The sequence below is a fragment of the Leucopleurus acutus genome (assembly GCF_964270905.1).
Source record: "Leucopleurus acutus genome assembly, chromosome: 9".
Lineage (NCBI taxonomy): Eukaryota > Metazoa > Chordata > Mammalia > Artiodactyla > Delphinidae > Leucopleurus > Leucopleurus acutus.
The window spans coordinates 67,845,827-67,861,575 of record NC_139144.1 but is presented as its reverse complement, the minus strand read 5'-3'; the positions used below and the strand labels follow the sequence as shown (position 1 = coordinate 67,861,575).

At 36.4% G+C, this 15,749-nt stretch overlaps 1 protein-coding gene across 3 annotated transcripts in view; it reads right to left on the bottom strand.

The window, feature by feature from the left end:
- The window catches only part of ANLN (anillin, actin binding protein), a gene marked incomplete at both ends in the record, with an annotated part of 52,720 nt that overhangs the window by 25,711 nt on the left and 11,260 nt on the right, over window positions 1-15,749 (bottom strand). For 2 of the 3 annotated variants that reach the window (XM_082846211.1, XM_082846212.1), the window contains 10 exons: window positions 125-260; window positions 600-747; window positions 1,023-1,168; window positions 1,870-2,099; window positions 2,812-2,922; window positions 7,026-7,149; window positions 10,673-10,780; window positions 11,055-11,245; window positions 13,308-13,536; window positions 14,694-15,073. In XM_082846211.1, coding sequence (XP_082702337.1) covers window positions 125-260; window positions 600-747; window positions 1,023-1,168; window positions 1,870-2,099; window positions 2,812-2,922; window positions 7,026-7,149; window positions 10,673-10,780; window positions 11,055-11,245; window positions 13,308-13,536; window positions 14,694-15,073 — 1,803 coding nt within the window. The remainder of the gene's footprint in view (window positions 1-124; window positions 261-599; window positions 748-1,022; window positions 1,169-1,869; window positions 2,100-2,811; window positions 2,923-7,025; window positions 7,150-10,672; window positions 10,781-11,054; window positions 11,246-13,307; window positions 13,537-14,693; window positions 15,074-15,749) is intronic. The other variant, XM_082846213.1, reaches the window with a different exon arrangement.

The window sequence follows — 15,749 nt, the reverse complement described above, 5'->3', positions numbered from 1 at the left end:
CAGCTGAAACAGATTATCAAAAAAGCCCTTTCTCTAAAATTAGAAATTTCTGAGTATACTAGACAAAATGAGTTTTTCCTGGTTTGAAATTGTGTTGGAATTGTTTCAGGTGTATCACACATACTTGCAATTAGAAGAAGTCTTTCTGCTTCAGCTTCTTCCAGTGACCCTTTTCCATGGTCTTCATCAACACAACAGTTAAGAGCCTGGCTAGCCTGATAGATCACTGTCTGCTGCAAATTTATTTCATTATTGAGCTCCTAGTGAAACCAATGAAAGGAGGAAAAAAACTCACATTTTTAATCACCATTTTCACTTTATTTAAACTTTAATTATAATTTATCCAATTGGGTAATTTCCAAAATCTCCAGAGAGGGAAGTCAAAATGTTACAGTTTCGTTGTTCAAGTTTCTAGACTATGCACCAAAAAAAGAGGACTTTTCTCAAACTGAATTCAGGAGTAAGCTCCTGAGCTCCTACACGTCACACACTGTCCTAGTCACTCAGGATACAGAGATGAATAAGGCTGGGCTCTTGTCCTCAAGGAGCTCACCATCTCACGCTGTCAACCTTCCAAATCCCCTTTCCACAGTACATACCTGCATTTTCTGTTTGATGTTAACCTGACAAGGAAAGCCATTCTTTTTTTCATTCAATTTTGAAGTAACATCTTCCTTCCGAACAATCACCTGCTTTATTGAAGGACGGTCTGTTTCTTTGACTCTTTGAGATCTATATGCATCAATGCTTCAGGAAATAAGTTATACTCTATTAGAAATCCAGCAACACACTAAGCACTATCCTTTGTTGAACATAGCAGCAGAATATTGATATTGCAACATATCAGTAGAACACTTCACTAGAATGGAAAATGCCATTGGGTGAAAGAGAGTCTTCCCAAAGCTATTTCAAAGTTTTATAAAGATTAATACTAATAACACTATAATTATAAATAACAAAACTTGTTATGTCAATCTAAACCATGACCCTTAGTGAGTGAATGTCCTCTAAGATGTTCTCACCTGTAAGGAAGATCATGACCTTCATGACCTATACTATCACCAGACTCAGCTCGAGGGACACGGGTTCTTTGGAATTTTCCTGGCTTTGGACTTTCATCACTTATGCTGGTGTCTTTCAATTCCCAGCTAGGCGAAGAAACTAAATTCTGCAGGAAGGCACATCAGATATTAGATTTTATGGATGACATTGATTCTAAATGAGAAATCTGAGGAATTGAATGACTTTATTACTAGAAAATAAACATCCAATAAGTTGATCGATTCATCATAAAAACAAGGCAAACTTAAATAAGTTCCTAAAATGTATATGAGTAAAAGTTCAAAGACAGCTGAAGCCTACACTTGTAACTCTTTTAAAAAAATATTTCTAATTGAATCAATCTCCAAAAAAAGGTGCAGCTATTCAATTTAGGGTGATAGCTTATAACAGTAGAGTTAGCTCTCAATAAATGTTAGTTATCTATCTGGTGCTAAATACTAATATACTAATATGACCTAATATGCACTTCACCCCCATGATGTAGGTACTATTTTTAACCTAATTTAACATTTAACTGTGGCAAAGAGGTTAAATAACCTGGCCCATAAACATCGCTTAATGGCAGAGCCAGGATTTGAGCCCAAATGTCTGGCCTTTTAAGCCATGTTACAGTTTGGATTCCATCTAAGGCCAAAAACAAACACTGAAGAGTTTTAAGCTCTCTTTTAAGAGAATTAACATCAGGTTTGCAAAATACCCTTGGCTACAGAGTGCCAAATCCCCATGCACCAACTAAAACAAAAAGGGACCCCAATTCTACTTAGTTTCTTTCTGTGCTGGGCCTGTTTACATTTAGTCCTTTCTTACCTCTGGACTTACCACACCAACTGTCTGTGCTAATGGAGCAAGTAAAGACATCGAGGAGATATTCAGTGCATCTTCCTGTTCGCTGCTTTCTGCATCTGCATTATCCATCTCCTCCTGGCTCTTTTCCACATCTAGTTCACCTTCCTCTAGGACATCACTGAAGATATCATTAATTACTTTTGAACTGTTGATATCATCATCCACACTCATCTCAATTTCACGTACCACCTCTGAAAAATATTCCAACAGGTAAATACTGTGATTCAGACCTTTAAGAATTAAACGGATAACAGAGAAGACCTAACATTCATATGCTTACTCAATAAACAGGAAGAAAAAGGCCTATGAAAAAGTACCTCCTAAACAAACAAAACAAAAAGAAATAGAATACTACTAATATAAAGTTCCAATAACATTTTCTAAGTAATAAAGGTGGGAACTATCAAAAGCTGATTCAATTCTTTGGGTTTAAGAAAGAATATTAAAAACCCAGACTGCAATATAATAGCCAAAAGCTTCAGATTTACAAAAAATATTTTTTCAAATAATTCTTTTACTATTGTTGGGAACTGCCCTTTCACATTGCAGTCAATAATAGGAAAATATTAACATCACTTAGGGCAGGGGTCACAAATAAACTTCAAGGGCCACTGATTCCTCTAACCATACATGCAGAGTTTGGAAGGGCAGCACATTTTCTTTCCCTTTGAAAGTGAGTGATAGCCTTAATCAGATTTTCACAGGAGCCTGGGACCTAAAGATAACTGTTCACAGTACTGTACTTTGTGAAAGCTAGAGTATTTCCTAGTGGGGAAAAAAAAAGAATATTATAAAATCATATTTTGAAATATAGAACACTGCATATTTGAATATGAGAATACTAATTCTCCTAGCGTGTCCAGAGTTAATAAGAGACAAGGAATGAAAACAACGAAAACCAACCAGTCAGCTGTTCAACCTTTGGGTCTGATGTTACTTTTAAGGACTTTTCCTCTTCTAAAAACAATGTTATTTTCAAAGGGCTAGACTTCGTCATTTCACATTCAGTAAAACCTAAAAAAATTTAAGGAAAAACCATATGAATATATATATAAAAACTTAGAGTTTTTCAATTACGGAATCTTACATATCTTGTTTTCTGATTATAAAGCTATGCATTTCAAATCCAGAAATGCATAAAGTAGAGAATCCCCCAAAGCACCTGTCTTCTCTTAACTTTCCCATCTCTCTCTTCTTCCCTAGAAGGGAAAGGGGACACTAATATTACCAGGTTATTGTTTGTTCTTCCAGTTTTCCCCCTATGTATACATATGTATATATCCTTTTTAAAAATTTTCCCATTATTTTATCTTATTTTATTTTATTTTTTAAACATCTTTGTTGGAGTATAATTGCTTTACAATGTTTTGTTAGTTTCTGCTGTATAACAAAGTGAATCAGCTATACGTATACATACATCCCCATATCCTCTCCTTCTGGCGTCTCCCTCCAACCCTCCCTATCCCACCCGTCTAGGTGGTCACAAAGCACCAAGCTGACCTCCTTACGCTATGCGCTGCTTCCCACTAGCTATCTATTTTACGTTTGGTAGTGTATATATGTCAATGCCACTCTCTCACTTTGTCCCAGCTCACCCTTCCCCCTCCCCGTGTCCTCAAGTCCATTCTCTACATCTGCATCTTTATTCCTGTCCTGCCCCTAGGTTCATCAGAACCATTTTTTTTTCTTTTTTAGATTCCATATATATGTGTTAGCATATGGTATTTGTTTTTCTTTCTGACTTATTTCACTCTGTATGACAGACTCTAGGTCCATCCACCTCACTACAAATAACTCAATTTCATTTCTTTTTATGGCTGAGTAATATTCCATTGTATATATGTGCCACATCTTCTTCATCCATTCATCTGTTGATGGACACTTAGGTTGCTTCCATGTCCTGGCTATTGTAAATAGTGTGATCATACTATACATGCTGTTCTGCATTTTGTTTTTCGCTTTTTAAAAAGTGTCAATAAAAACACTTAACTAGCAATAGAAAAACACTACTTCAACATAATAAAGACCATATATGAGAAGCCCACAGCTAACATTATATTTAATGGTAAAAGATTGAAAGCTTTTCCTCTAAGATCAGGAACAAGACAAGCTAGAGATAAGCCCACTCTCACCATTTCTAGTCAACATAGCTTTTTAAAAGTCCTAGTTAGAGCAATAGGCAAGAAAAAGAAATTAAAAGAATCCGAATTTTAAAAGAAGTAAAATTGTCTCTGTTCACAGATAACATGATCTTATATATAGAAAACTCTAAAGATTCCACACACAAAAAAACTGTTAGAATAATATACAAATTCAGCAAAGATGCAGAATACAAAATCAACACAAAAAAACTAGTTGCATTTCTATATACTAACAATGAACAATCTGAAGAGCAAATTAAGAAAACAATTCCATTTACAATAGCATCAAACAGAATAAAATACTTAGGAATAAACCTAACCAAGGAGGTGATAGACTTGTATACTGAAAAGTACAAAATATTGCTGAAAGACATTAAAAAACACACAAATAGATGGAAAGACATCCCATGTTCATGGACTGGAAGACTTAATATTGTTAAGATGTCAATACTACCCAAAGCAATCTACAGATTCAATGCAATTCTTATCAAAATCCCAACAGCACTTTTTGGAGAAATAGAAAGTCTGTCCTAAAATTCATATGGAACTTCAAGAGACCCTGAATATCCAAAACAATTTTGAAAGAGAACAAAGTTAGAAGACTGACATTTCCTGATTTCAAAACATATTACAAAGCTATAATAATCAATATAGTATGATACTAGCATAAAGATAGACATATAGACCAATGGAAAAGAAGAGAGAGCCGAGAAATAAAACTTCACATCTATGGTCAAATGATCTTTAACAAGGCTGCCAAGATAATTCAATGGGGAAAGGGCAAATGATGTTGGGAAAACTGGATATTTACTTGCAAAGAATTAAGTTGGACCTTTATCTGATGCCATATCCAAAAATCAACTCAAAATGGATTAAAGACATAATGTAAGACTCAAAACTATAAAACTCCCAGAAGAAAACATAGAGAGAAAGAAAGCTTCATGACATTGGATTTGGTGATGATTTCCTGGGTATAACACAAAGCAGGCAACAAAAGCAAAAATAGAGAAATGGGACTACATCAAACTTAAAAACTTTTGTGGGAGCGGGGGCAAGGTAGGAGTAGGGGATTAAGAGGTACAAACCACTATGTATAAAATAAGTAAGTTTCAAGGATATACTGTCCAGCACATGGAAAATATTTTATGATAACTAAAATGGAGTATAATCTATAAAAATGTTTAATCATTATGTTGTACACCTAAAACTAATATAATATTGTCAACCAACTACACCTCAATTTAAAAAAAAAGTTTTGTGTATCAACCTACTGAATGTGAGAAAATATTTGCAAATCATATATTTGACAAGGGGTTAATATTCAGAATATAAGAACTCCTACAACTCAATAACAAAAAATCAACCTGATTTAAAAATGGGCAAAGGACATGAACAGATGCTTCTCCAAAGATGACATACAAATGGCCAACAAGCATGCAAAAAGATGCTCAACATTTCCAATCATAGGAGAAATGCAAATCAAAATCACAATGAGCTAATAACTCATACCTATGAGGATAGCTACTGTCAAGAAAACAAAAAATAACAAGTGTTGATGAGGGTGTGGAGAAATTAGAATGCTTGTGCACTGTTGGTGAGACTGTAAATAGTGTGACCACTACGGAAACCAACATAATAGTTCCTCAAAATATTAAAAATAGAACTACTGCATGATCAAGCAATCCCACTTCTGGGTATACAGCCAAAAGAATTGAAAGCAGGGTCTCAAAGAGATATTTGCATACCCATGTTCATAACAGCACTATCCACAATGGCCAAGAGGTGGAAGCAACCCACATGTCCATCAATGGATAATGGATAAACAAAATATGGTATATCTACACAATAAAATATTATTCAGCCTTAAAAAGGAAGGCAGTCCTGTCACACATTTGACATGTGACATGTCAACATGGATGAAACCTGGGACGTTATGCTAAATTAAATATGCTAGCCACAAAAAGACAAATGCTATATTATCGCACTTAGACGAGGTATCTAATCTATATGAGGTAGTCAAATTCATAGAAACAGAATGTAGAATGCTGGTGACCAGAGGCTCAGGAGAGGGAAAAGGGGAGTTGTTGTTTAATGGGTATAGAGTTTCAGTTTTGCCAAATGAAAGTTCCAGAGATCTGTTCCTCAACAGTGTGAATATACTTAACACTACTGAACTGTACACTTAAAAATTGTTAAGATGGGGCTTCCCTGGTGGCACAGTGGTTGAGGGTACGCCTGCCGATGCAGGGGACGCGGGTTCGTGCCCCGGTCCAGGAAGATCCCACGTGCCGCGGAGCGGCTGGGCCCATGAGCCATGGCCGCTGAGCCTGTGCGTCCAGAGCCTGTGCTCCGCAACGGGAGAGGCCGCAACAGTGAGAGGCTCGCGTACCGCAAAAAAAAAAAAAAATTGTTACGATGGCGAATTTCAGTAATATGTTTTTTTACCACTACTGTTTTTTTTAATTTAACCGCCTATGATATATTAAATGTCATTACATACAAAGCTACCTTATTCATTTTAAGCAGCTACATAATACTTGATTACATGGATTTAGCACAATTTATTTACAGTCTTCTACTGATCTGCATTTAGGTCATTTAAATCTTATTACTCTTACAAATGGTGCTACAATTAATATATTTGTACATACACCTGTGCACACTAGTTCTAAGAATTCAACTTACAGAAACACTTGCAGAGCACACACACTTTACAATTCAATAGATATTACTGAATTTTTCTCCAAAAAATACTTGTAGTAATTTATACTCTCATCAAGTGTATGCGTTCTCACTCTGGAAAGATAATTAAGGAAGAAGGATATTGCACGGCTAGAAATGAGAAGGTAAGTGGAAATGAAGAAATGAATCTCTCTTTTTATACTAAAACAGCATTTCTGCTTTCCAATCCAATTTCCAAAACTATGGTAGACTGAAATCTACATTTTAAGTGAAGGAGAAATAGAAAACGCTTACCCGTAGGTTCTATACTAGAAGGTTGTGCTGGTGTCTGATTTTCTGTCACCTTTTCTGTTACTGGAAGTGATGGGGTATTTGGACCAACTTGTTTTCTGAGGGGAGTGTTCTGACAGTGAATTTCCTGCAAAAAGCAAATGAAGAGATAAACTTTACCTCTCAAAACTATAAATTTTGTCTTTTTACATGTCATTAAATGAAACAAGTAAGAGTCATTGTTCTATATAAGCTTCCTCAGAACAAAACAAATATTGAATGTGAAAGGGTCCAGCCATGTTTAGAACACAAAAGGCCTCGGTGCTAGTTCATATTCTTGGTAATTAATAGTAAGTAAAATCTTTTTTAGAGACCAGTAGGCAAGAGAGAATGAAAATCCACATCAGAGTTCAGCTTTAGATAAACCAGTTCAGGTGAAAGCCACATATTGGGAAAAAATAACTGTCTCTTCAGGAAGAACAAAACAAATACAAGCAAAACCACAGGCCACTTCCTCAACCCTTTCTAGCCACCACCTCCTTGCTCCCTTCCCTTTAGAACCAAACTTCTGAGGACTGCCTATACTCCTGGACCCTGCTCTTCACCCACTACCACCTGCATTCTACCCTCACCACTTCATTAAAAGGCTCTGCCAAGTCACAACAAGCTCCTTATTTCAAAACCCAGCGGTCTCAGTCCAGTCTACGTCTGACAACAAACACTTGGCAATACCAACCACTCCTCCCTTCTGAAAGGCTCTTTCTTCCCTTGACTTCAGTTACGCCATACTCAACTGCTTTTCCCTCCCATCTTCTGGCTGCTCTTTCTGTGGGTACCACAGATGAGTTCTGAGGTGGGGAGACCCCTGAACTCCCCATTACTGTGTTCAGAATTTTCTTTACATGTATATGTGCAACTGTCTGGGGAGGGATTCCACAGGTTTATCAGGAATCATTTAACAAAAAAATCATTTAAGAATGGTTGCTTTTTATTTTCCAGAGATGTAGAAGGAAAACCATGAGACTATGACCCACCAGCAACCAAGTGAAGAAGGTGCTTCAAACAGAAGAGAGTGATCCACAGTGTCAAATGCTGCTAATAATAGGTCAAGTTAAACACCTGAAAACTGATTACTGAAGATCACTGGTGAATTTGATACGGGTAGTGGTGAAAGCCTGAGTGGAGAGATCAAGAGAGAAGGGAAGAGGAAAACTGGAAGATACAAGTAGAGACACCCTTTTGGAAGAGTCTGGATGAAAAGGAGGCAAAGAAAGGGAGGGGAATAGGAGATCAAAAGAGTTGTTTTTGTTTTAAGATCACAGATAATAGCTTGCTCTATGCTGATAGGAAGGATTAGCCCATTCATTCCTTCTTCCAAAGACAAATTTACTGTGCTCCTACTGTGAGTCAAGCACTGAGAACATAGACAGAGATGAATAAGGCTCTCATAGACAGTGGTGAAAAACAAAGTTAAAACAATTATAGGAGGATAAATATTCCAGTGAGGTAAAAACAGGATGACATGGGCCCAAAAAAGCAGGAGGGGGACTGGGAAAAGGGCCAAGTAAAAAATTCCAGAGGGAATTAAAATTTAACCTATTCTTAATGAAGCAGGAGCTCACCACAGAGATATTTCATCCAGAGAGACTAGCAAGTCAAAGACAAAGAGATCTGAAAATATGCGTACACTTGAGAGACTACAAATAGTTTGCGTGGCAGGACTGAAGCACACATGTGGAGGAGCAGGGAAGAGAAGCCAGATTTCTGAATGATTCTAGATATCAAGCCAAGACATTTTTCTGATGTTAGCTATGGGGAGCTCTCCAGGATTTTAAGCAAGGGAATACATGCCTATCTGCCTTTTAGAAATATTTTTCTAGCAGCAGTGGGTTAGATGGACTGGAGAGAAGCCAGACTAAAAGCAGGGTGTTCACACAAAGCTATGTTAATGATTAAGGCAATGGCAGAGGAAAATACACAAGACAAGGAAGCTTGGTGACATACTTAGAAAATATACCCCTGGATGTGTGTGTGCTTATGTGTGCATGTGCTAGAGGCCAGCAGGTGGGAAGACAGAGTAACAAGAGGAAGGAGACAAGGAGGTACTGCCAGATTGTTTTAGATGAGGAAGTATAGAGTAAAGCCCTAAGTGAAGACAGAGACTACATGGGGAAGATATTCCAGCAAAGCACAGAAAGCTCTGCCAGCCAACCAAAGCTCAACTAGAGTTCAGGGGAGAGATGAGGGCAGAATAGCCAAGCATCATCAGCATTTCTGTGATTGACTGAAGCTAGATATGAGGATGGGAAAGAGATGTTCCAGGACAAGGGAGACAAGAAAAATGGTTGAGATCAGGACCTTGAGAAACATGATTTATTAAGCAAGGGAACTGATAAAAAAAAAACAAAATCAAATAGATCCTTCTCAAAGAATAAATGTATTATTCTATTTCTACTGGTAGCCACGTTAAATATAGTTCTATTATTTTTAGCTTAAAAATACATCCTAACACAGGAATATTAAGAGGTACAAACTTCCAGCTATAAAATAAATGAATCACAGGGATGAAAGGTACAGCACTGGGAATACAGTCAACAATAATATAATATCTTCGTACGGTGACAGATGGTAACTAGACTTATTGTAGTGATCATTTTGTAATGTATAGAAACATCGAATCACTGTACTGTGCAACAAGAACTAACATAGTGGTGTAGGTCAATTATACTTCAAAAACAAACAAACTAACTCATAGAAATAATGATCATCTTTGTGGTTACCAAAGGAGGGGGTAGGGGAAGGGGGAATTGGATGAAAGTGGTCAAAAGGTATAAACTTCCAGTTATGAGATGAATAAGTACTAGAGATATAATGTACAACCTGATTTACATAATTAACGCTGCTGTATGTTATGAGAGTAAATCCTAAGAGTTCACATCACAAGGAAAATATGTTTTTTTCTATTTCTTTAATTTTGTATCTATGAGATGATAGAGGTTCACTAAACTTATTGTGGTAATCATTTCATAATGTATGTAAGTCAAATCACTAAACATTACAGTGCTGTATGTCAATTATATCTCAATAAAACTGAAAGTAAAATGTGTATATACATATATATATATATATGTATATCTCCTAACACAGTATTTTGTACACAGTAGGCATGTAGATGAAACAAAAGATAGTTTAACACAGTAGGGATTTTGTTGAAGGCTTACCAATGAAATTTGACCAGAAGTAATATGAGTAAAGAGAAATCTGGGAGGTATTTGGTGACTGAAAGAATTACAGATAGTCTAAAAGTATGGTATTTGGAGAGAGATATATAATCATTAGTGAGAAAAGTAGATTCTGAGAAACATTTGAAAACCAGCATCTAAATAGAATGTTAAAAGGAATCTGAAATCAACTGAATGATGAGAATACCTTTTAAATATGATTTTAAGTAGGTCATCAGTAAACATGGTTAAAAGTTCCATTAAATGGCAAAATATCACAAGAGAAAAGCAAAGTTGGCATGAACATTTAAGGAGTTTATGAATAGAAAGCTGCATAGTTAATTGGAACAAGATAGTATATAAAGAATTATTTTACAATACAGAACCACAAGTTAAATCCCAGCACTACTTTGGTAACAAGTTCACTCTTACATTTCTTGTTTACATTACCTGTTTGGTTTCTAGTTGTTTGCTTCTTGAGTTTTCGCCTTTTTCTGCACTCCATAAACTGCCCTTGTCAAATCGGCCACGAAGACATGCTAGTTCTTTTTGACGTTCCTAAAATCATCAAAAGCTCTATTTTACACAAGAGCCAAAAATATGTTTAATAATATTCAAATTCTACTAACCTTGTCCTCAGTTTTCAGGTTAAAAAATTCACAATACACACAGAATATAGGACAATAATATTTCTAATTTGAAATAAGTGATACAGAGAATCAAGATGCTATTTATCTCCAGTCAAAAAGACTGGAGTCAGAATTCACAGTTTGACTTCTAGGTTCTATGCTCAGACCATGTAATGAATAACGTTAAAAGCAGTAAGCCATACCTGCTTGAGCTGTTGTGCTAAATGAGTAGTAGATGAAGATGTGTTTTGCTTGAATAATCTTTCTTGTATGGCCTTTGTATTTGGAGTGATAATGGGAGTTCTGTGGGGTGTGCTACGAGCTGGACTTTCTTTGCTGTGCTCTTGACAACGCTCTCCAAAGCGTTCCAGGAAAGGCTTAATTCCTGCTCCTCCTAAAAATGCACACATTTTTGGGAGGCTGTTTAGAATAAGTAACAATTATGATTTCCATGGGAAAAGTTCTAAATCCATGTCAGCTCCAAAATGCTTTGATTCTACTAGGAATATTCATTCAGAAAGTAAACAGAAAGAAAATAGTTCAAAAACTTAAAAAAAGGGCTTCCCTGGTGGCGCAGTGGTTAAGGGTCTGCCTGCCGATGCAGGGGACGCGAACTCGAGCCCCGGTCTGGGAAGATCCCACATGCCGCGGACGGAGCGGCTGGGCCCGTGAGCCATGGCCGCTGAGCCTGCGCGTCTGGAGCCTGTGCTCCGCAGCGGGAGAGGCCACAGCAGTGAGAGGCCCGCGTACCACAAAAAAAAAAAGACAACTTAAAAAAAAAAGTTTTTTTACCACACTGTTTAATTCCATGTCCTAAAATTTGTTTTATAGGATTTAATTCTTTAAGAAAAACAAGAAGAAGAATTTTTAAAAAGTAGAGTAAGAGGACAGTAGGGATTAGAAAACCCTTAAACTAAATAATCAGAACCTAGATGATTGGAAATTGACTGTATGTGCATTAATAATAACCCTAACAACCAAGTATCCTGGCCATGATAACCCAACTGCTAATATTTCTACAGCCCAATTTATTTTCTTGCTTTTAGGAAGTCTAACATGAAAATCCAGTGATTAAATCCTTTTTCTCTTTCAAAAATAATAATTAGGGATAATTTACTTTATCAAAGGATGTCTTGATTTTATAAAGTCTTAAAACAGTACTCATTTAAAATAGTATGAGATCCATTTAAAATAGAACAAATGGGATATACACCACCTCCATTATAAGAATGCTAGGGTTGCACTACATAAAAGGAGGTTACCTATATCATTAACTGGCAAACATTTTCCCATAAATAGCCAAAGAGTAAATATTTGGGGCTTTGCAGGCCATATGGCCATTGTTACAACTACTCAACTCTGCACTGAAGCATGAAAGCAGCCACAGACAGTAAATGGGCATGGCTGTGTTCCAATAAAACTTTATTTGCAAAAACAGGTGAAGGGCAGAATTAGACCCATGTCCAGCAGTGAAAGCGCCGAGTCCTAACCACTATACCACCAGGGAATTCCCAACAATGCCCTTTATGTCGTTCTTATCTACGCCATAAGTCTTTAGAAAATTGGGCGTCATAGCCCAATTTCACATGGGGATTTTGCTATTGTTTCCAGTTCTCATTTTGGCTCATCTGGAAACTGACTGCTGGTTTCTACTTACCCCATAACTAATGGATTCCCCACTCTCACCTCTCTGACTACTTCTCTTTTATGATGAACTATTATTTCTGGAGAGATTGTATTTTTAAGAAGTTAAAATGTAGAATTAACACAGTCTTTCCGAAAGCAATTCTAATGAAAAAGAATATAGCTCAAAGTACACTATATTACCCTATATTTGAACCATATTTTTTTAGTCCTATGTTTCTCAACCAATAGCATGCGGGGGTATACCAGAAGGTGTAAGTCGCCACAAGATAAATATGGACTCCCTGGAGCATCAGTTTACCATAGTAAAATTGAATTTTCTTATGTATACATTCGCATACAATATACACACATATAAATTAAATGGGAGTGGAGTCATTTGTATACATATTCCCTTCCCTTTGCTACTATGGGTGCTTTCATAGTGAAGTTTGAGAAGCACTGCTTTGCACGCTTGGTTATAAGAACGCTTCTCCATTATATCCTTAAAATGTGATTTCCAGTTGTATATGCTTTGTCTGCATCAAAAAGTATAGAAGAAAGTATCTAGCATGGTCATTCTAGAAAAAAGCATGTTTAAACTGTTAAAATGTAACAAGTTAAACACTTTGACCAGTAACTGGGCTAGTCTACATTAATGAACATTCATTCAATCAATTAAAGCTGACTTTGAATAAGTCTCACTTGATACGTTCAGGCATTTGCCCTGGCAAACCAACAATGTACCATGAACAATTGGATATTTAAAATGCTAAGAACAGACACACTGAAAATAGTCAGCAGTACTTTAGATTTTTTAAAAAATATGTTACCTGGTGTTGTAGATTTGTTCTTAGGTTGAGATTGCAGACAAATTTCTCTGTTTAATTCCTCCTTGGGCCGAACTGTCCGGGATACAGGTGACCTCTCAGTTGATTTTGACACCTCTGTTTTAAGAGGACTAACAGAGGTTTTTTGAAGTAGTTCAGGATTTTGTACCTCACAATTTTTAGCACTGGTGATGGATGTAGTAGAAGATTTCACTGGGGAAGAAGTAGCTTTCTGAAACATGATAATACTTAGGGTAAATAACAACATTCACAATATCTAAAGGTAGTGCTATAAAAAGCACTCAAATCCTATAAAAAAACAACTCATATCCTATATGCTCGGTAGCCTTTATGTAAACTCATGAAAAAAAGTTTCTTACTCTCTAATAGATCAAACCAATTTGAAAGGTTTGAAAAAAATTAACTTAGAAAATGCCATTATTCAAATTATAATATGTAGTTTAGTCTGCATAATATACTGATGGGTAATTTATTACGAGGGATAGGGTCACTCACTATTTTAAAAAACAATTTCTTTTATATTATCACACTAGTACCTTTATAAATGTTAACTGTATTAGGTCAAATTACCTATATATTTGCATTTTAATTAAATCAATATTAACTTGACAAAATTGTATCATGTACTTGAAGGTGAACTATAAGTTATTAAGTACTTACTATGTGCCAAGCACCATACTAAGTGCTTTATGCACATTATCTCATTTAATCCTCCCAAACCCTTTCTTTCCCAATTTACAAATGGAAAAATAAAGTTTTGCAAGATTAAGTAACTCTCCAAAGCCACACTTCTAATTATGTGGAAGGGCTGGGATTGAATGCAGGTCTGTCTAATTCCAAAACCTGGCTCTACACTTAAAGATAATGCTCAGAAACACAACATTTTTTTCTGTTTTGATTTTTTCATATTTTTTTAAAAACGTTGAGATAACACATGGGCAAGGTAATCTTTCAAACATTTCAATATACAGTAAAGGTATCACGCCCACCCTTGACAATTGCCTTCTAGAGGTAACTACTGCTATAGTTTTCAGAGATATTTGATGTCTTTCTTGTATTTATACACATACATAGAGCATTCTAATAGAGAAAGTAATTTTCAGGCTCTCCCTGATGACTAAGAAGAGGTTCCACCATTCCATAGTATATACTTTGGAGTTACATTAAATTCGTGTAATTTAGTTGTCAATTGCTCATTTACCTTGGGACAGAATACCAAATTTATGATTTTTACTTTCTATGAAATACTCTAAAAATACATATAAACATCCTATCTAAAAGTTATAAAATGCACACCTACACATATATATAAATTATTACTCATAACAACAAAAAAAGTTTCCAAAGACCAAAATTATATATACTTACCCCAGAGCTGGAAATTGCAACATTAATCAAAGATGCACCCACAGCACTCGAGAATGAGGCTTTATTCAAAGAGGCATCGCCATCCCTTTGGGAACAGCATGTAGCTTCCTGCTTAACACTGCTGCTATTGATCCTAGCAGATGCTCCACTTGCAGAGGAAAATTTGGATAAACAAGTGGTACCAGGCTGTTCTTGTACACTGTTTTGCTTTGCAGATGAGTTTTTTACATCATCTTCCCAGGAGCAAATAGTTGCAGCAAGGTTGGCTAGACGGCCCTTTCTCCCAACTGGAGTTGCTGAGGCATCTGAAAGGGATGGTTTGGGAGGGGAGGTAGCCTCTGATGGCATTGCTGAGAAGGGTGAGCTTTCGTGTATATCATCTGAAAATGTTTTAGAAGTTAAAATTCATGAGTTATATATGTGTGTAATAAAGGGATCACTCAAAAAAAAAAAAAAGCTTTTCTCATATGCATGAAACTACCAAATTGCTTAAATTTTTTTTTCAAACTGCTTAAATTTGACAATATATTTTCAAATCAGATACTTAATCCACTTTGTGGGCCTTGTATTTCCACGTGACATCATCCTCTATTAGTTCTGTCTTTGCGGCCTGTCCTTCGTGGTCTCCTTCTAACTACCAGCTACCTCCATTTGACTATCCCACGGACACCCCAAATAATATATCTGAAGTTGAAACTGCCCCCAACACATTCCTCCTCATCACGTCTCTTCCTCCCTTCTCCCTTACCATCCACCACCCAGTCATTAAGTCCCACAGATTCTATCTCCTAAATCTCTCAAATGCAGCCTCCTCTCCACTTTCACAGGCCTTCATCATTATGCCTGAATTACAGCATTGGCCTTCTAACTGGTGTTCCTGCTTGGAATCTCTGCCCTCGTCAATCCCTCCTCAATTCTGACGCCCAGAGTGACCTTTCTAAAACAGTTGCCTACTTAAACTCTCTCAGTTCCTTTCCATCACCTCCTGCTTAAATTCCAAATGCTCTGGACCCGGCTGCTTTTTTCAAACTCATCTCTTGCTTTTCTACCACATGA